The 20,311-nt window shown below is 36.5% G+C and overlaps 3 protein-coding genes across 5 annotated transcripts; 2 read left to right on the forward strand and 1 right to left on the reverse strand.

Moving 5' to 3' along the window:
* Positions 1–9: 9 nt before the first annotated feature.
* Positions 10–4,763, forward strand: LOC142972154 (matrix metalloproteinase-25-like). The gene is made up of 9 exons (XM_076112996.1): positions 10–392; positions 1,122–1,280; positions 1,352–1,461; positions 1,808–1,969; positions 2,269–2,540; positions 2,824–2,999; positions 3,272–3,416; positions 3,680–3,940; positions 4,261–4,763. The coding sequence occupies exons 1-9, from the start codon at positions 153–155 to the stop codon at positions 4,410–4,412; spliced, it is 1,677 nt and encodes a 558-aa protein (XP_075969111.1). The 5' UTR covers positions 10–152; the 3' UTR covers positions 4,413–4,763.
* LOC142972155 (thioredoxin reductase 1, mitochondrial-like) lies at positions 4,757–18,530 on the reverse strand. Of its 3 annotated transcripts, XM_076112999.1 has the most exons (9): positions 18,341–18,530; positions 17,479–17,541; positions 16,398–16,618; positions 10,982–11,342; positions 10,386–10,614; positions 9,446–9,533; positions 7,718–7,968; positions 6,220–6,411; positions 4,757–5,868 (listed from the first exon to the last, which is right to left on the reverse strand). In XM_076112999.1, the coding sequence occupies exons 1-9, from the start codon at positions 18,351–18,353 to the stop codon at positions 5,739–5,741; spliced, it is 1,548 nt and encodes a 515-aa protein (XP_075969114.1). In that variant the 5' UTR covers positions 18,354–18,530; the 3' UTR covers positions 4,757–5,738. The 3 variants fall into 3 exon arrangements, with proteins under 3 accessions (XP_075969114.1, XP_075969115.1, XP_075969113.1); XM_076113000.1 differs by lacking the exon at positions 17,479–17,541 and having other exon boundaries at positions 18,341–18,529; XM_076112998.1 differs by lacking the exons at positions 17,479–17,541; positions 18,341–18,530 and adding an exon at positions 17,968–18,102.
* On the forward strand, positions 18,182–19,879 carry sni (SDR family oxidoreductase sniffer). The gene is made up of 5 exons (XM_076113001.1): positions 18,182–18,315; positions 18,859–18,910; positions 19,018–19,208; positions 19,298–19,447; positions 19,519–19,879. The coding sequence occupies exons 1-5, from the start codon at positions 18,199–18,201 to the stop codon at positions 19,741–19,743; spliced, it is 735 nt and encodes a 244-aa protein (XP_075969116.1). The 5' UTR covers positions 18,182–18,198; the 3' UTR covers positions 19,744–19,879.
* The last annotated feature ends 432 nt before the right edge of the window (positions 19,880–20,311 follow it).

Raw genomic sequence — 20,311 nt, forward strand, 5'->3', positions numbered from 1 at the left:
GTGCTGGGTCCTTGGTGAATGGGTACATATCCCTCGTAAATGAGGGAGAGGTTAGACTTATGATCTTTACCATTCAAATTATAGGTACTGCTGAAGTTTCCCATGAAATATTACCGACAAATTTTAAATAAACAAAGAAATCAGTATTATAAATGAATAAGAACAAAGATCTTCCGGCGAAGGGCGTTAACCAGATCACCACAATGCTCACTATCTGGAGTCAAAGGTCAGGCGAGTACGAAACACAGTTATCTGCCATTTTTCCTTCAGCCGCGATGCGTTTCACGTGTGTGCTGTGTTTGTTAACCTTTTGCTTTAGTTTAGTGAGATGCAAGCCTGCAGTTCAGGTCGATGACATATTTGTTGACTTAGCTCCGGCTACGCCTGAAGAGGTCAGTATAAAGAATACACTTTAAACAAAATCAACATAGAGTATACAATTAACTTTTAAGTTTCAACTTGAAATGCAAACACGAGATTTCAGTCGTATTTTCGTGAAGCAAGATTCTATTTAAAGACTTTACTACAACGTAAGATCACGTAAAGCTTCAGCATTCTCTACCGTTTTATGTGAACACATTTTACGCGAACTCTGAATATAAAGCTGAAGTTCTGTGTAGTTTATAAATTAAATTGTGTGTTACCTACATTGTTATTTATTTATTATGCGTATGTGTACAAGCTACATAACTGAGTCATCTGATCGGTTCTCAATAGGTACCTACATGTTTCCAGGAAATCACATCGGTGTCAGTTTATTTATGTTTTACTATCTCACACGTTTGTTACTTAGCTGTACGGCTGTAACAAACAAATAAAAGAATGCACTGACCTCATAATTGAGAAGATAATTTATCTACCACTCTTTCACATTTATTATTGTACCAAATCCGATTGTCACCAAGAAATAACCGGCATCAAATAGGTACACTGCATCGTACTCAAATAAAAAATTAATCGGTCTACTTAGTCATAATTCTTACTCCAAATCATAGTTAATAGTTGATCAAGTAAAGCTCTTGAAGGTGAATTTTGAACTGTAAGTTTTGCAGTCCACAGGTAACATTATTGACTACGCAGCAATAAAATACGGTGGTTACATATTTATTATCTGTTTTCAGCTAACTTTTATGAAGAAGTATGGCTACTTACCGGAGTTGGACGAGCAAGGCGATGAAGACTTCGCTTACACTCGGCAGTCCATATCTGAGGCGCTCAAGAAGGTGCAAGCTTTCGCCGGACTGCCCGAAACGGGGATATTTGACCCAGAGACTAAACGGGCAAGTACCCTTAATAATTCTAATATACTCTGAGTAAGTTTAGTTATAACACAGTCATTTTTCGTTTTTAGCTTTTCAAGAGAAGGCGTTGTGGTGTAAAAGATATAGAAACACAATCATCGGCTCGAAGTCGTCGTTACGTTATACAACAAGGATGGAACAAGAAAACTATCTCGTACAGGTATAACCTATCAATTTCTTTTTAGACTTACCTTCCTTTTCCAAGTCTTGAGATGTTTAATCATTAATTTAAGGTACTTACTTAGGTAATTATATTTTTAATTTCTCTATTACCCGCACAAATAAGGACATCTTTTTACTTCTACTGATATACGAACAACGGACACAAAGAATTAATAGACCCGAAACAACTATTTATTTATGGAACATACAAATATTAGTTCCGTGTGGGAATCCAGCCCATGACCTTTACGCGCAGTGATAGCGGCATTGTCGTCGTCAATTCAATCTTAGAATTGTATTTTTCATTTATTCTATATAGTTTCAGTGTTATGTTTGCTACACAGAGTAGTGAACGGGTCGAATACTTTAGCCAAGAGTCGCGTGGAGTACCTGATGGCGAAGGGTCTGGCGCTGTGGGCGCCGTACGGCGGGCTTCGCTTCCACAAGGTCGACGAGGGCCGCGGTGATATACGGGTTTCATTCGTCTCAGGAGCTCATGGAGACGGGTGAGTGCATCATGGTTGGTCTGCGAAGCAACATTAAAGACAGATTTCTTCAAGAATGCTTTGATTGTCTTCAAGTAGTTTGCGCCGAAATTCTGTGAAGCATAATAAGTAAACTTTTACTCTCAAAAAAGAATCATCAAAAAATATGAAAAAATAAAACAGAAAAAAAATACAGTCTATTCGAGAACCTCCTCCTTTTTTTCAAGTCGGCTAAAAATGCCATAGAAATGGTAACCTGAAAGGCTGAAACTTGATATACTTAATACTACGATTTGTACTAAGAAGTTTTCAACACACAGGTTTCCCTTCGACGGCCCAGGGCGTGTCGTCGCTCACGCGTTCCCTCCATCCCACGGCGCCATGCACTTCGATGAGGACGAGATCTGGGGCGACAACCCGGACGAGGACGACAAAGACGTGACCAACTTCTTCGCGGTGGCCGTGCATGAGATCGGCCACGCGCTCGGCATGTCACACTCGAATGTCAACACCTCGGTCATGTATCCTTACTACCAGGTGCCTATTGAGCGCCTCGATACTGATGATATACTCGGCATGAAAGCGCTCTACTGTAAGTCGAAAAACATTCCTATATTTAACTTATCTGTTCGATACACGGAATGATCAAGCCTTATGGGGCTGGAAAAAGGATTTGCAAATATCATTGGCATTGAAATCCATATGACTACTACCACTTGTTAATAACAGTAAAACTGAGACGTGAAACAAAGATCCATAGGTTTCACATCCTCGATGCATTCTTTGAACCCCTTACAGGCTCAAGATAGTCTGGAGAATTGGAGTACCTTTCTTACTACCGTTGCAATTAAACATGATAGCAATGTTTGTTGCAGTAACAAAAGAGGAAGCAGACACTGTGACAGAGACCGACGTGGAATATTCTCAGGCACCGAGCTTCACGAAGTCAGACTTGGATGAGGAAGAAGAGAACTACATCCCAGACCTGTGCATGACGAACTACGACACGCTGCAAGTGCTGCACGACAAGATCTATGTGTTTGAGGAGGAGGTACAAACAATAATACTTACATATCAACCTAGCAACTTATCCTTACACTCCATCGCAAAAGTTCCAAGAAACAAATCGGGTCTTAGGCACGGTAAAAATTATAGTTTGCGATACCTTTTTATTACCCGATGGAGTTAGATCAGTCTGCCGTTCTGGACTGCTTAAAAAGACTTTTCAGGCCTCTTAGTATTATGTGTACAGTCCGCAATAGTTTAAAAACATTATGTTCTGACTGAAGCTAGTTTGATAAACAATAACTTGGTTCTGTACAGTGGGTGTGGGTACTCCGTGAGAGGAACCAGATAGAGGAAGGTTATCCCAAGAGATTCCACGACGTGTTCATAGGACTGCCCGGAGACATGAGCATCATTAAGACAATCTACCAAAAAGAAAATGGAAACGTTGTTATTTTCAGAGGTGAGTAGCAATGCGAAGTTAGTACTAACTGCCGAAGCTACCCCCATTCCAATTAGAAGCATAAGAAAAGTCTGGATATATCTGATGTCTTATCATCTGATGGTCAAATCTTACTGCTCGGCAGACTTAACCAACAACCTAACTTAAAAAGTAGCTCTAACTAAGTAAAATGTAGATAATGCGCGCATTCGCGTAGGACCTGTGCGCGGTTGGTTAGTTTCAGAGAAATTGGTTACCATAATCTCTATCTTTCTACTTTCTAGAGAGAGACTACTGGGAGTTCAACCCGTCATACCAAATATTAAAACAAGGCTCTATATCGGAGTACCTCATCCCCGACGAGGTGGCGGAACTGACGACAGTGTTCCTATCCAATTATAACAACAAGACGTATCTGATCGAGGAGGAGCGCTACTGGCGGTTCGATGAACGCACCGGCACCATGGACCCGGGGTACCCGAAAGACATGTCCATGTGGAGACAAGTGCCTTACCCTGTTGATGCTGCTATTATTTGGAAAGAAGGTACGTAGAACTAAGTACAGCCATTAAATAAATTATAAATAAACGTATAACCTTTTCTAAGCCCCATTCTATAATGGGGCTTAGAAAAGTTTAGCTCTTTTACCTACTTTTAGTGCATTTAAACGTATAGGTGTAGGTCAGACGGAGGAATGAAAAAAACCGAATACATCAGTCCTTTTGCAACTGTTACTAAAGACTACCCTTAAATTTGCTGAAAAATGTGACTCTGGTACATTTTCATTTCATAAAAACAAACCCCTTATCTTAAACAAATTTGTTAATTTTCTAGGAACACCACTAACTTTTCTGTTGTCTTTCAGACACGTTCTTCTTCCAAGGCCCTCGTTTCTGGCGGTTCGACAACACGTTGATACAAGCTCACAAGTACTACCCGCTGCCCACTGCACAGATTTGGTTCGGATGCGAGTACACGCCTGACATGGACCGATTCAGTACTAACGATGGACCGTGATTTTACAACACTGTTTGATTATATTATAAGTTTATTTCTATTCTATTGTAAATACCGCCTTTCCACGTTGTTTAACAATAGCCGCCTTTACACACACAAACTCTATCGCACGTTCTTAGGAGTGTTCAGGATTACGCGTGAGAAAGCAGCGCGCTCTTCGCTCGCGGTTTTTTATTTTGTTGACAGATGCAAAAGGGCGCGGGTAGATGAGCGCGGCGCGTGGTCCTTCCTTTCCCTTTACAAACACTCGATTGATGTTTCATACGCGATAGTAAAGGGGCTATTGTATCACCATTCATTCGGTTTAAAAAATGTGTTTGTTGTAACTAATAATAAACAAGACATAATTAAAAATATATCACTTTATTAGAGTTCAAAATCACATAAATTAAAATACAGAGATGTAGTTAAGAACTGATTTGCCGAATATTTGCCGTCCGGAATGTTACGCTCTATCGACTGCTATGCTATTGATTATAACGATAATACTGTAGCATTATATTTCACCATAGTAACAATTATATTTTAATACATTTAATTCATATTTTTAAACAACAATTCATAGTTTTTTAAAGAATTTGTACTATAAAAATTGAAAGGAAAAGTATGTCTTTGTGTTGTTGTAGACGAGAAGCACCTAACATTGTTCACAGACATCGTATGTCCTATCACATATACAATAACTGATCAACAAATAGAAAATTGTGATTTAAGTAAAAAACACGATCTAAACAGTTCGAATACAAAATTGGACCTTTCCCGTTCTAACAAGTTAACCAAAAGAGTAAATTATAAATGTAACAAAAGTAAATCGTAGAAACAATGTCTTCCACCCTGTGATAGTAAACCTCTCGGTTCAAACAAACATAACGTCTAATGTTTTTTCGTTAAAATGTTTAATATCTTGAAGGGTGATCTAACAACATCAGTGGAGTGATCTAGGTACAGCGACTTATACTACTAAGTATCGACTATTAACTAATCGACTAATCACTCGATATTTATAGGCAAGATCGAGTTACGAACTAAAATACAATCACTGGTATATGTATCAATCTCTATAATCTATCTAACAATACCGTACTAGGAGACTGGCCTGAATAAGTTCTATAATTAGTATGATGTTAAGTTATGTTCTATGTGGACAGCGACAGCATTTAGACAAAACTAAACTATTATTTCAATAAATAACACTTTTAAAATCAGTAAGTAACGTTAGACAGATTTAGAGATGAATTTAGTCGATTTTTTAAGTAAATAGTCGATTATATGTATACGTATATGTCGGTGTCCGTACGGTGCGTGCAACAATATCGCGTGTGGTGTTTAGCTGCAGCAGGAGGCAGGGTTGGGGTCCTTGCCGGAGCGCTTGGTGATGTTGAGGCGAGTGAACTCCTCCGCCACTGTGGGGTGGATGCCCACTGTGTTCATCAGGTGCTCCATTGTGATGCCGCATCTGAAATAAGCCACGGATAAGTTAACAATATGGTACTTTGAAACAATAATCGAAGATTTGAGGTGCTATTTTGACTTACATATTATGTAATAACGGTCCATCAACATTATTACAATTAAAAACTACATAGAATTCAAATACCTTCATTGTGAACGAATGTACTTACTTTTTTATTTCCTTGTTACAGAAAAGTCCAAGAAAATTTTAAAAACGCTTAATTAAACTACCACTCATTTGATTTAGGAATACAAGTATCTATGAGCACTTTTCTAAATGCTATCCATTAAATAAGGGCCTACAATACAGCGTCATCACAAAAAATCTCTCTCAAATAAATAGCCCGGTACTCACTTCATAGCAGCAGCGAAGCCCTGTATGACCTCGCCGGCGACAGGGCCGACGAAGTGCAGGCCGAGGATCTTCTGCGGCGCCTCGCGCATGGCCACGGCCTTCAGGTAACAGTTCTTGATGTTGCGCTGCGGGATGAAGAACTCGGTCGGCTTGTAGTACGCGTGGTACACCTCCAGGTTGTCCGCGCCGAAGCTGAAATAACAATACAGATTGATTTAATAAATTTTGCGATCGTTGCAAAGTCCCCAACCCTCACTTAGCCAGTTGTGAACTTAAAACCTTATTCTTCCTGTCGGGACAGCCTTGCCCAGTAGTGGGACAGTGACGGATTAAATAAAATTAGACGACGATTTATTGAAGTTTTAATCATTTAGGTACAATTTAATTGAGTGTTTTATATTTTTAAAATAGTCGCGCCATTTTATTATGCAGTAGCACGATTAAATCGGTTTTTTGTATCGCTATCAAAATGAAGTTCATATAATATTTCTACATTCAAATGTTTAAACCTTATCTGCATCTAATCTTAATAAATTTCAGGAACATAAAATAAGCTAATATATATCCGTCAAGCTATTGGTTTAATACAAATTCCACTTATAATAACCATAAATAATACAACAGTGGAGTCGTAAACCTTTTCCAAGCCCATTTATGACGTTACCTTGAAGAGTAATCAATAAATAGTCCATTTGTATGGCGATGAGATAAAGTATCAATAGTTACGACACCTGATGGACCGATAACTGAATGTTACACGTTATGTGTACAGGAGATAAGATACCAATGTGACATGAGCATTATTTAATTAGTTTTTTATTTTAATATATACATGATAAAGCTTTTATGCAAGTTTATAGTTTATAAATATTATCTGCCTTGAAAATGACTAGTTTTTTTTTCATAAGGGGTCAGGTCGAGCGCCATATCAAAAACAAGTGACGAATATTGTATATTCAGCTCAGCAAAATTGAGCTCTGAATGATGCTGATGAATCAATCGAGTAGCAATGATTGCACATTTTTTTTTATCAAAATTGACTAGATAGACAATATATTGAATGTGACAAGTCATATTGTGCATGATTTGGGATCGTATCTCAAATGATATGGATGGATATGTCATCATGCGCTACCGAATTTTTAACATATTTATGTAGAGTGCTGCTAAACTCTTTCGTCTGGCAAAGGATAAGACGAAATATGAAGAACTGATTGCCAACCTTCACTAGTTGGAGAGGCACTTTAAGAAGAAGAAGAATTGACTAGTCATCCAAACTACGTACCATTACATAAAAATCACGTATACGTACATAGGTATACGTTGTCACACATGCAAAATAAATAGAGATTGCCAAATCTCATATATAACAATAAATATAATACGATATACAACTTGTATGATGGAATATTCTCTTTCAAATAAGTACTGTAATTTTTATAAGCTGTTTGTTCCCCAAAGAACAAATAAATAGCGACAGTTTGTTTAGTAAACTCACCGTTTAGTAGCCTCCTCTTCACTGAGCCCGACGCAGCCATACTCCAAGGGTGTGAAGACAGTGGTAGCGACGTTGTCGTAGTCCATGTGTTGTTGCGCGCCGGCGAACACGCGGCGCGCCAGCAGGCGGCCGGCGTGGATGGCCACGGGCGTGAGCTCGGGCCGCGCCTCCAGCACGTCGCCCACCGCGTAGATGTGAGGCACGTTCGTCTGCTCCGTCGCCGCGAGGATCTTACCGCTCTCCGTTATGCACTGGAAATTATAAATACAATAATTAGTTGATTATTAATTAGCCAACTTATGGTCTCGAGGCATAACCCCTTAATGATTACTCGTACCAGGCAGTGGAACACAGTAATGGATTAAGTTTACTTTAGTTTTTCTGAATAATTTTATGACATACTAATTTTTAATTTCTTATGCCATGTAAAAGTCAATTATATAATTAGTTAAGTTACCAGATCTCAACCTAACCCTTCCCACCTTCCCGCCCAGCCTATGTGACAGACACGGGCAAAAAATTACAACCAGTCCCCATATTCAAAATGGTAGGGATTTAACGACTTGATTCAACTGTTTTGATAATTTGGTTATCTATACACCAAATGTTTTAACTGCTAGTGGCTGGCATTGAAATTAATTTAAAGTGTGACCTTTGATGCCCTAAATCCGAAAGGTAAACGTCTGGTTCCATAATTAAGTTAATTATGTAAGAACAATAATATAATTATCTCTTTGATAACATATTTTATTATCAGCTGATAAAATACAAAGAATTTCGAGTCTTTAGTTCAAGACTTAAACTTATAACTGCACTTTGAATATTCGGTTTTACAGCTTATGAAATAGTGTTAGAAAACCTTATCTACTAGATAAAATTACAGCAAATATATGAAAATTACTGTCAAAACTACTTGATAAGCTATCTGATACTTTTTCAGAAGTGTTGAAACTGACAAGACTTTAAGACAAGATCTATGGATGTGAATGATGCAAGGGAAGTTTGTAAGAATCTTGCCAAGTGGCGTACTTCAGTCTCTGCCTACCCCTTTGGGGAAAAGCGTGATAATATGTATGTATGTATGGTGAAACTGGGGCCTAGTCATGAATTTTAATGATTATTTCTTCGATCTATTAAAACGTGACAAGTCATTCGTTTTCAACTTATTTGTTTTGTAAATTGAAGCAAAAATATCTCTTCGTTTTCAAAGTCATGTAATTTAAATAGTTATACAAACGTAAATATTTGTCACAGACCACAGTGAAACAGTCATGTCACGATAACGGAAGCAATCACAAATGCTATCAGCATTCATTCTCGCTGAGTATCGATCAATAGTAGGATTAATGTTTACTTTTCGCAGAATGCGTGTGCATTAAAAAATATTTCCTCGTAAGTTTTATAACATAAGAAAAACATCTAATTTTGGAATTCAAGCAGTCATGCATCTGTCACTCAGTTTGAGAACAAGGGCACTCTAACCTGCGCCGAATTTCTAACTATAACGCTCGAATTATTCGGCTACTTTTGGACAAACCGAGCGCTTCTTGTTCAGAGAGAAATTTCATATCAAACAAAAATACCAGGAAGGATTTTCTTTTTTGATTCAGAAACTTATGAAAGAAAAAACATATAAAAGAGTGATGTCTTTGATCTATTTTGGATCGAGTCCCTCCAGTTAAGAGAGGAGATTCTTTCTTAGCCTTAAATATAATGTGGTAAACTCACATTGACTCCCGCAGCTTCCAAGTTGAGTTGTTTGGTGAGCGCGTACCGGCCGGTCGCGATCAATACTGTGTCGAACACGTCCTCGAACCTACAACAAACAAATACAATAGTTTACAACTGCAAACAGAAACTATTTTGCACACGTTTATTTGTTATTGAAGTATCATAAATAAAAGATATTCAGCTTTATAATATTAGTATAGATGTACGAAATATATCTTTTAAGTCCGAACTACTGAATCACCCGGCTCTTTTAAAACTACAGATTATCCTTACGTAAGCGTATTCGTTACCTTTTCACAAGTAATATGAAGATAATTGAAGAACCAAGGTTAAACACAGGCTACTTTTTTTCAAAACTAACTCATAAATAAGGGACTAAGAAGAATAAACTTTGTAGGTGAGTAGAGCCGCACGGATCAACTAGTATAATTGTAATATTAGTCATTGATCGTTGTACAACTTTCAAGTGCATAAAACACTTGTATCCTTCAACATTGAAAGTATAAAATTAGTCACCGTTTTGTTATACATAATTTTACTTTGTTTTTAAGTATTACACAATGTGTTTGGATAATACCAACTGCGAAATCAACTGTGTAATTAGTTGAAACAAACATATTACATGGAGAAACATTGTAAGAAAATATGTTATGGTTGTATATTTAATAGTGCACTACACAATTTCAAAATCTAAAGATCTCCAATGAAAAGGAAAAATCATGTATCATTCATAAGCATTCATTAGTATTGGCTTCTTAGTGATATCTAAGCTGAACGTCGCCGTGCTTCGGGAGGCACGTAAAAGTGGGATCTAATTTGGGCTCATTTATGCTCGTAGTCGTTAAGCCAAAGGCCTTACAGGCGGCTTGAATATCCTTGTCACTAAAAATATTTATTATATTATAAATCAAATGAATATTTATATAAGTGTACTTACTGTTGCTGTTCCTCAGTGTTAAGCCAGCGCACCTTCAGTTGTCCAGACTCGAGTTTCTCGACGGAGAGCGGCACGCACTTGTGGCAGAACTTGACGCCCCTCTGCTCCATCTCGTTGGTGACCATGCGCGCCATCTGCTGGTCGAAGCCCCGTAGCGGCACCGAGCGCACCAGCACCGTCGCCGGGTAGCCCATCGAGTTCAAGAAACCAGCGCATTCTAGACCGATGTCTGATTGTATATGCTAAGGAAATTGATCTTGTAATACACACGTATAACTATTATTTGCCTGGTTAGTCTGGTTACTGATAATTAATTCAGTGTTTGACATTCTTTTGCATTAGATTCGACTTCTGACGACGAAAAAATCTTCTAGCTAGAATAGAAGAATGATCGAATAGGAATTGATCTAAGTTTACTCTATTCAAAGCTTTCTATACCATTTGTATTGCTATATATTTTTCAACAAATGATTCAGGCATACTTGTCATAACTAGTGACCTTTTATTTGAAAAATATTTTTTACAGATTGTGAATAACGATATTCTGATATCGAATCTTATTATAGAGACAACGTATTTTGTTATAAAAAGGATACATCCAGCGCCAACAACAACAGTCTTTCCCGGAGGGTGACCTAAACTGAAGATATCGTCACTGCTGATGCAGTACTCGAGCGCGCCGGGGATCTCTGGGTAGTGGGGCCTGCCGCCCACCGCGATCACGATGTTCTTCGCCGTCAGCTCCTTCTTGGTACCATTCTTCATAGTCGCCACGATCGTGTGAGGGTCTTTGAACTCGCCCAAACCATTGATGTATTCAATCTTCTTGTCCCTTAAGTCTACCCTTGTGACCCAGTTCACTGACTTGATGTGATTCTGCACGGACTCCGTGAGCGCCGCCCAGTCGATCTTGACCTCGCTCGCAGCGGGCACTTGCCAACCGTAAGCTACGGCTTCCTGCAAGGTTCATAGTAAATACGAAATGAAAGTCACGGGATTCATGCACACTTTATTCATATATTTGTGTAATAGATAAGATAGTACAATTCACGTTGATAGCTTCGTCACACAATGGTACATGATCAGCTGGCTCTTCGTTACACACTTGAATGAACTTGGATTATTCTCGGTTCAGTTGTTCTGACACATTCGCAAAGACGATTACAACTTTATGCAAATGAGTTAAACGCTAAATTCGCTTACGAAGTAGTTTTAAATGTGATATAAGTAAAGATGATAAATGAAGCTACGCCCATGTTTTAAAACCGCTTCATTAGCCCAGAGAATAAATCACCCACACTAACAATCTCAAATTGCATTGTATCTATTTTGAATTCAATACTCCTCTCATTTTGTTCCTCCTAATAGGTGACTAATTGTAACTCGTACTCATTCTTAAATAACCCACCTAATCCAATTTCAGTCGTAATTTGAGCTAATCATTGAACTATTACGGCATTGTAAATTAACGGGACTATATGTCAACGGAGAATGCAAGTGTATGGAGGCGTGAATTTAATTAAATACATCTTGCTAACGTCCGCGCGTACTCGACATAAATATTGTGCAATGTTTAGAGCTAGGTATAATATCATAGTATTGATAACAGTTGCGGCCGTACGCCGAGCGACGAGCCAATTTCCTTAGAACATGACTTGCAGAACGCGGAACGATGACGTCAGTGGTGTTTTACTGAACTAATCATCCATATAATATGCGTTATGGAATGATTGTGTTTTAAGGAAATGATTATAGCTTTGGTTTATCCCAGAGCAGGTGATAGTTGCTAGGTATAGCTGTGAGCTGTTGTACCACGTAAATAATGTAAATATTCCTATTCTTTATACATAGCTAAACCCCGGTTTCTGGGTACCTACATTTAGCGGTAGTTTATCTATTCGATGAGTTTAAATCATATAAAAACGTTATTAAATACATAAACCGAGGGTTAGTCGCAGCATCGACTGTGAGCAATTTTCCGACTACACTGACGCTCATATTACGCCACATATATTACGTTTTAATTCCATTAGCACAATCACGCGTTTCTGCAATTGCATTTATATCACTACGTCCTAAGTGCCTTAGTCACTGATTGAAGAGAACTTTCGAATACAATGTTCCGTAGGTACTCCTACATTACTTCGTTGCGGCTGTAGTATATAATGCCGTAACTAGTAATGTGATATGCTTTGGTCTGTAGTATTATTTCAATCAAATTAATGATTGACATTAACATATTTATATTTATATTGGCATGCGAAGATCCATGTAAACACATTCCATTCAATAAAATATTAAAGGCATCGTTTTCCTGCATGTGGGAGCTGTTCTTATTACTGGTTTAAACAACAATAACATACCTTTAGTACTTTGAAACCCGGTAAACTTTCATGCAAAATACATAATTTTGTTCTACGTCCTGTTAGCTCACTAGGGCCTCACATCGCGTTTCGCATAGCTTCTTTATTCGTGCAGTTGAAGCATCTTAAACCGTACACAAGACGATCTCGAAAAATGTAATTCTATCCATGCAATATTAATAGAACCGTCGAAACTAATTCTCGAACAGACAGTGAAAATGTAATTGTTTTATGAACAGCTTTACTGCTTTACCGCAGTACCTTAGTGTTCTATACTTTAGTAAAGAAAATAGCAGGAGACTTAAGCTACATAAACCACCACCATCAAAACAAACCTTAGGTTAAAGCTTTTAAAAACAATGCAGTTTATCATGAACTAGCTGACCCGCGCAACTTCGCTTGCGTCTCGTAAGAGAAAATGGGTCAAAATTTTCCCCGTTTTTGTAACATTTTTTTCTGGTACTCTGCTCCTATTGGTCATAGCGTGATGATATATAGCCTATAACCTTCCTCAATAAATGGGCTATCTAACACTGAAAGAATTTTTCAAATCGGACCATTTCCTGAGATTAGCGCGTTCAAACAAACAGACAAACAAACTCTTCAGCTTTATAATATTAGTATAGATTTATGACATTCGCCGTGTGCATGTCACTAGTAAAGAACGTCCATACAATGTATCGATCGAGCACTATGTCATAGCACTTTTGTACGTAACCTTGCCCATAGAAGGTGCGGCTCCCTAGAGGCTCTAACTATCAAAATTGTACTTAAACCTCAAAAATTATAGGCCATTTTTAGCTGTTCATCAAGATAAGACAATTGTAGCAATGCTTTTAAATTATGATGTAAATATTGTTTTGTATAATTGTCAGTTATTTGAAACTACAACAGTCGGACTTGCTGAAGAAATTGCCAATGTTAATGTTATCCTATGTTATTGCCTTGCATTTTCTCTGAACAACGTAACTTATACTTGCCAATAATTATTATAATCGGAATGCCGAAAGTTTACAGGAAATCCTTCTTTATACAATCTATATTTTTCCTTTAGTCGTGTCATCTAGGATTGTTGCGCAACATTGCGAAATGCCGCAAAACTCCTATAGGTAGGTGTAACAAATTATCCAAATCTAGTATGTATAGTCAATTATATTGTAGCCGGTTCTAAAATTATATAATAACAGTTTTACCTTTTTCATATTAAGACACGGATTTATTAAGTAAAAAAGAGACGCTGACAAGAAATTCCAATCTAAGACGTTTTTACACACGTAAACTGGCAGTTCTTTTAGGATAATGTCCGTCTTAGTACCATCAGCAACAAAACTTTTTCTATTGCTCCATAAGAAACATGTTGACGAATCATGTTTAGGGGTTTTAGGTAACATTAGACTTTGTTAAGATCTTTTTTTTTAACATGAACGTTTGTTTTTTTTCTAATTCTGCACTTGTGTCATCTCCGGGCATCCGAAATACATAATTATACTTACCTAGTCTTGGTATGATAATAAACGATGATGTCATGAGGATTTGTTTTGAACTAATGGTCAATTAACGGCCGGATAAGAGAAGTTCCTCAACTTGAAGCAACTCTTAAGTATCATGCTGTCTCTATCAGAGACGTGTATCGTAGAGACATCAATACTTTGGAGCTTGAATGATGTTTTTGCATTCAGCCGAAGTCTATATACGGGCTCTATCAAATATATTTCCAAGGAATCTTCTCCACAAGATATACTACAAACATGACTGTTGTCTGCAAAGCATTGTATTGACTTGTACTGTTTGTAACTTGTAATAATCACGCTCATGGCGCCGCCATACCATGCCGCACTCTCTACAGTCTCTACTCTCTATATGCGGAGGTTCGATTCCCACACGGAGCAAATACGAACGTTATTACGTCCGACGTTTATATTCGTAAAAGCCCTGCATCGACTGGTATCCAACTACCGCTACCTTTTGAAAAAAACTAGTCTGTACCTATAATGTTGTGAGGTAAACAGATGAAGAAATCCGAGAGTAATGGAACTGCTCTTCTTCATCACAAGCTTAGTTTGTCCACATAGCAACAGACAACAACGTACACCTACAACTGTTTCACCTCGTGAATCAATTATATCAATGTACCAATTTAGAATTTCATAATATCCAAAACCAGCAATTATACTTTATTTAATCAATAACTTGAAACAGCTCCATTATTACATTAATTACTGATTAATCTAGATCAAGACAAAAACTTTCGACGAAAAATACATCCAATTGAGTTTTCAAATACGGCAAACAATTTACGACACCGAATTTATTCACCTTAACCTATTACGAGGTTATTGACCCGAGCTACAAGGCTTCATAATTGCAGTAGTGACGGCCGCTTCAGTTCCCACGTAAATTTTAATACAATGATATTTCTATAAAATTATTTTTAAAAAGCTAGTCATAGAATTTACAGTATGAATCTTCAGGCAACATTTTAGTCAATATTTTTTTAATTATATTTCTTTGCTTCGAACAGTCGGGTATCAAAAAGTTAAAGAGGACCGTTAGACAGTTTTGTACCGAAAATAAAAGGTCCTTTTTTTTGTTTGTGTAGTGTAACAAAAAATATTTTTCTGTATTCTTAAAAATCTACGTGAATTCTAATACCTTGTGGTATTAGAGTATCTATAGAAATATAAGTAAGTAATAGTCAAAACCAAAAGTAACTTATCAATAAAAAAAATCCTGAAACATTTTATTCATGTCACAATAACCTGGGTTTTCAAAAGACTGAATGAGTTAGTCGACAAACCGCGGAAAACAAGCACGGAATAATCAATAACTGTCGAGCTACAAAGTCATCAATTGTAGTGTGAATATCAACAATACGCGAAACAATGACATACATAGTTGCTATATACTACACGATACATACATAGATATATGCAATGTATGTACTATGAGATACTGACATGATGCATTATGCATGCAACAAAAAGATAAATCTATCCTACATCAAACAATGACAAGCAAAATACACAGTCTTAGTTTCTAACAATGCAACTATTATTTTTTGTATACTGATGGAAAATTCAACAGTTCTACGAGGATAATTAGATCCTAGGTTTGAAAATGTTAACTTAAAAAAAGTTACAGACATTATATTACTTGTGGGTGTTATAAGACACAAAGCAGGAAAATATATACACATACTTAATACTGACTAAAAGTACTACTATGTATTACAAAACTACATTAAAATTATTATATTCATTGATTTACTTCAACTATGCATGAACTTTTCTCTTATGTGTGAAAAAACTGCTACCAAATAAAATGAAAAAAATAACCAAGAATAATCCAAGTTTCACAGGAGTTAGGTCTTGGTAGGGAGTAGGATCCAGGATATAAGGAGGTAGCCACATCACTTACCAATTTCTAAAAAAGAAGAAAATAACACATGTACCATCATGTTTTAGAAGCTTTTCAAATGACTATCAATATCCATAACAGCTAATTGAAAGTGTAATTATATGGTTTTTAATCAACAATAGATAGTGCAGTAACAACCAAATGGGATTTTAATTACACTGTTTTGCATAGTCATAAATTGAATTGACCTAAAAATATATATTTAAAGTACAAAAATATGGTAAAAACTTACATGTATGCTCTCTCCGAGTAAGGCAGCCTGGTGCATTAACTTCTTGGGTATACAGCCTACATTGACACAGGTTCCACCGAGCCCCCACTTGGTGCCCTGTGGCGAGGGCGTCACGTAATCAAGCACCGCGACGCGCGCTCCCAAGTTCACTGCCTCCTTCGCACACGCAAGCCCACCGGACCCACCACCAATGACCGCCAGGTCATAGTCGAAATTTCCATCTATAATGTGCATTATGAGCCCATCAGACAACGTTATATGGTGTAAATATTTGTTATACATGTAGTAGTATTGCATTGAAATGAAAAGCTTTTTATTATGTGCTGGTAGGCAGTTATTAGCAGCATACAATATTCATATTAAAATGTGTGTAACACTGGACCTGTCATACCATTAATTATTGAAGGGCACAGGCACTATTACAGCCACGTTTGATAATGTAATATAAGATATGACTAAAAATTTAAGATAAACACAAAAAAAATGTTTTTGTTTAGTATTGTTTATTTGATATTATTCATTGTATTTTACTAAATTCAGTACAGTTATCTACTGACTTACAGATTATTTTCATAATCTTATAATCAAATTCGTAAGGAAGGTACCAAATGAAACTTGTTTAGACAATTACAAAATATTAATGACCATAGCCAGTCAATTTTAAAAAAGAAATAAAATGATATTATATGATGCACCCTTCAATAACTATTATAAATAACAAATAAATGTAAAAAATCCCTTTTTTCAATCTTATTCTTGTATTAAAATTGCAAGTGTACAACACAATGTGAAAACATTGAATGCCCGAAGTATTTATGGACATAGAGATGATTTAATTGCTTTATTCACATTGATATTAACTCTGTAAATATAAAAAGCTTTACCATTTCCAAGCAATGTAACTACATACATTTTATTAGACAGTATTCACAAAGTGCAAACAAATAGAATGTTTTGTATAAACCTGTAGATACATATCTCAGAGCAACCCAGTTTATGAATATAGGCATAGAATATTATGATCTTACCATAGATATGATAGACTGTGCATAGTAAAATAGTTTTTTATCAACTGTCATACCTTCTGTGGTATTGTCAATGGGTGCGATCAACTTGGCTTTACGGCTACAACACAGCCAGCCCCCTGATGCCACCAAAGGAATATAAGCATAAATCTTAAAAACTCTGGTGTATGACTAACATTTTAAAGTTAAATATTATGTAAATAGCAGTAACTTAGCATTGAATTTTGGTAATACATTAAAAATAATTATTTGTAATGTAATTTTAAATAGGTAATTACATATAAATATTGTGCAACTACATAACAGTGAATTTTGGCCACTGAAAATATTCCACCATCCCAAGAATAAAGTGTAAATATAAAGACATTATTTCACAGATTTAATGCAGAGGGTAGTTAACAAAAACTTTTTATTGATTGTTTCGCGACGATTGGAAGCAAATAAAGTTATAAAAACTGGGTTGCTTGAGTTGCTCAATACAGAATGAGGTTAGACGATTATCTTTATTTCAAGGTTAGAATACTGTCAATTTATGGACTACTTACGAGTGCTCGCAGTTCGTCTTGCTAATATAACCACTCTGTCGGTAGATATTAGTGGTTTTATCAAATTATTAATCCTTACAAAATTATTTAGGATTGTCATTTTGACGTTAAATAGTGACAGAGACAAGTAAATGCATGCACCGGATCGTACACGTAAAGAGGGGTTGTAAAAGATAACTTGCTCGAATCAAATGTCAAGAGTTGAACACTAAGCACTGCCCTGTTAAAAATATGAAGTCCGTTCTGATCACCGGCGCGAACAGGGGCCTCGGCCTCGGGATGGTGAAATATATCACTAAGCAGAACACCGCGCACAAAATAATCGCAACATGCCGAAACGTTTCGGAGGTATGTAACTCATTTCATGACTTACCTATAGGTGCCATCACTCCAAAGGTTGTTCAAACTTATCACAAATAAATTATTTAACACTTTTAGAACTTCCGATTACAATACCGCACTAAAATGCACGATGTTTCACGAACGAACAAATACTATTCGTTGAAAGGCGCAAAGTGCTTTTTGTAGCAAACTACTACAAGTGTGCGAAAGAGACAGCGCACCGACCAACTTCGTCTGACATTCTGACAGTCAAATGACGTCACTGACATTGAAAAGTGTTGTATCCCATGACGTATCACTTTTAATAGTGATGTCATCCATGATACTTCTCGAAACATTTGGAGTATTTCGAGAAATATTGCTGATTATATTATATCTTGCCCCTTTACATAGTTGATCAGTAAATGGAAAGGAAATAGGTTTAAAGATAATGAAAGTACCTATTTAAAAGACTATTTATTTAGTCTACAAAGCTTATTTGAAGAAAACTTTGAAATAAAAAGTCTCAATTTATTATTTTGATTGTTTGAAGTTAATCGTTGTTTTCAGGAACTTAAAACGTTAGCAGTGGAGAACAAAAACTTGGTTATTTTGAATTTAGGTAAAAGTTGATATTAATTTAGTTTATTTCTTTTACATAAATTAAATCAAATTTATTTGTTTAATTAACTTCACTGATTGTTATTAAACATATTAATGTTGTTACAGATCTTAAAAACACCTCATCGTTTGATGAAGTATCCTCAGCAGTAAGCAAAATTGTAGGCAGCCAAGGCCTAAACTTATTAATAAATAATGCTGGAGTCACAACTAAATTTACCAAAATTGGTTTTCTGAAAACTGAACAGTTGATGGACAATTTAATCGTCAACACGATTGCTCCAATTATGCTTACAAAGGTTCGTCTTCGACATATGAAACATTAATTATTTTTAAGTAAGGTTTTGAACATCAACCAATGTTTTAAATTTTACTTTACGTATTTTAGTCACTAGTACCCGTCCTCAAACAAGCCGCGGATGCCAATAACAATGAGCCCATGGGGGCACAACGCGCCGCTGTCATCAATCTAAGCTCAATACTCGGTTCTATTGCACAAAATGATCAAGGAGGCTTCTATCCTTACAGGTGTTCAAAGGTAAGTGCATAATCATATTTGAATACAAAATTAAAATAACAAGTTAACCGATTCTTAAATCGATTATGCAGGCGGCGTTGAATGCGGCTACCAAGTCAATGAGTATCGATTTGAAGAAAGAAAATATACTGGTGGCGTCTATGCATCCTGGCTGGGTAAGAACCGACATGGGTGGTAAAAACGCGCCATTGGATGTTGAAACTAGTGTTAGCGGAATGTTGAATACGATATACAAGCTCGGTGAAGGCGATACTGGAAAATTCCTAAATTATGACGGCACTGAATTACCGTGGTAGAATAATATATTCATAGAGCAACTGTATTTTTGCTAATTAATATAAAACTATTCCATTAAATGCACGTGGTCCATACTTGTACTATTTTCAGAGCTTGTTTCTTGTTGTTTCATTAAAATAAAGTTTTATTACCTTATCTTTTATTTCTAACATCATACTTATTATCCTTGAATGTGCTGCGTTAAATATCGCAGAATACTATAATATTTACACAACTACATCTGGATTAATGGGAAGAGCATTATTATACTTATATGTTTACGTGTTAAAAATATTGATGCACAAATAAAATCTTTATTATAATAATCATATTTTATGCAATCTATATTTTAAAAAGGCACTACCTCTATTACATAAATGTTACAAACATTTTTTTACAAATTAAAAGTTACTAACCCTCCCATCCTGTACGGCTGCGAGCACCCTTGGCTCCAGTTTCTGATTGAGGTTGGGCAATTCCTTTAGATGTGGCTGCAAACATACACATTCATGACAAAAAATAGAAGACTAATTGGATCCTGGACCGCGCTGAATCTGCATAATCATGGCTCATGAGTCATATTATTAT

Source organism: Anticarsia gemmatalis, chromosome 4, assembly GCF_050436995.1.
Source record: "Anticarsia gemmatalis isolate Benzon Research Colony breed Stoneville strain chromosome 4, ilAntGemm2 primary, whole genome shotgun sequence".
NCBI classification, from domain to species: domain Eukaryota; kingdom Metazoa; phylum Arthropoda; class Insecta; order Lepidoptera; family Erebidae; genus Anticarsia; species Anticarsia gemmatalis.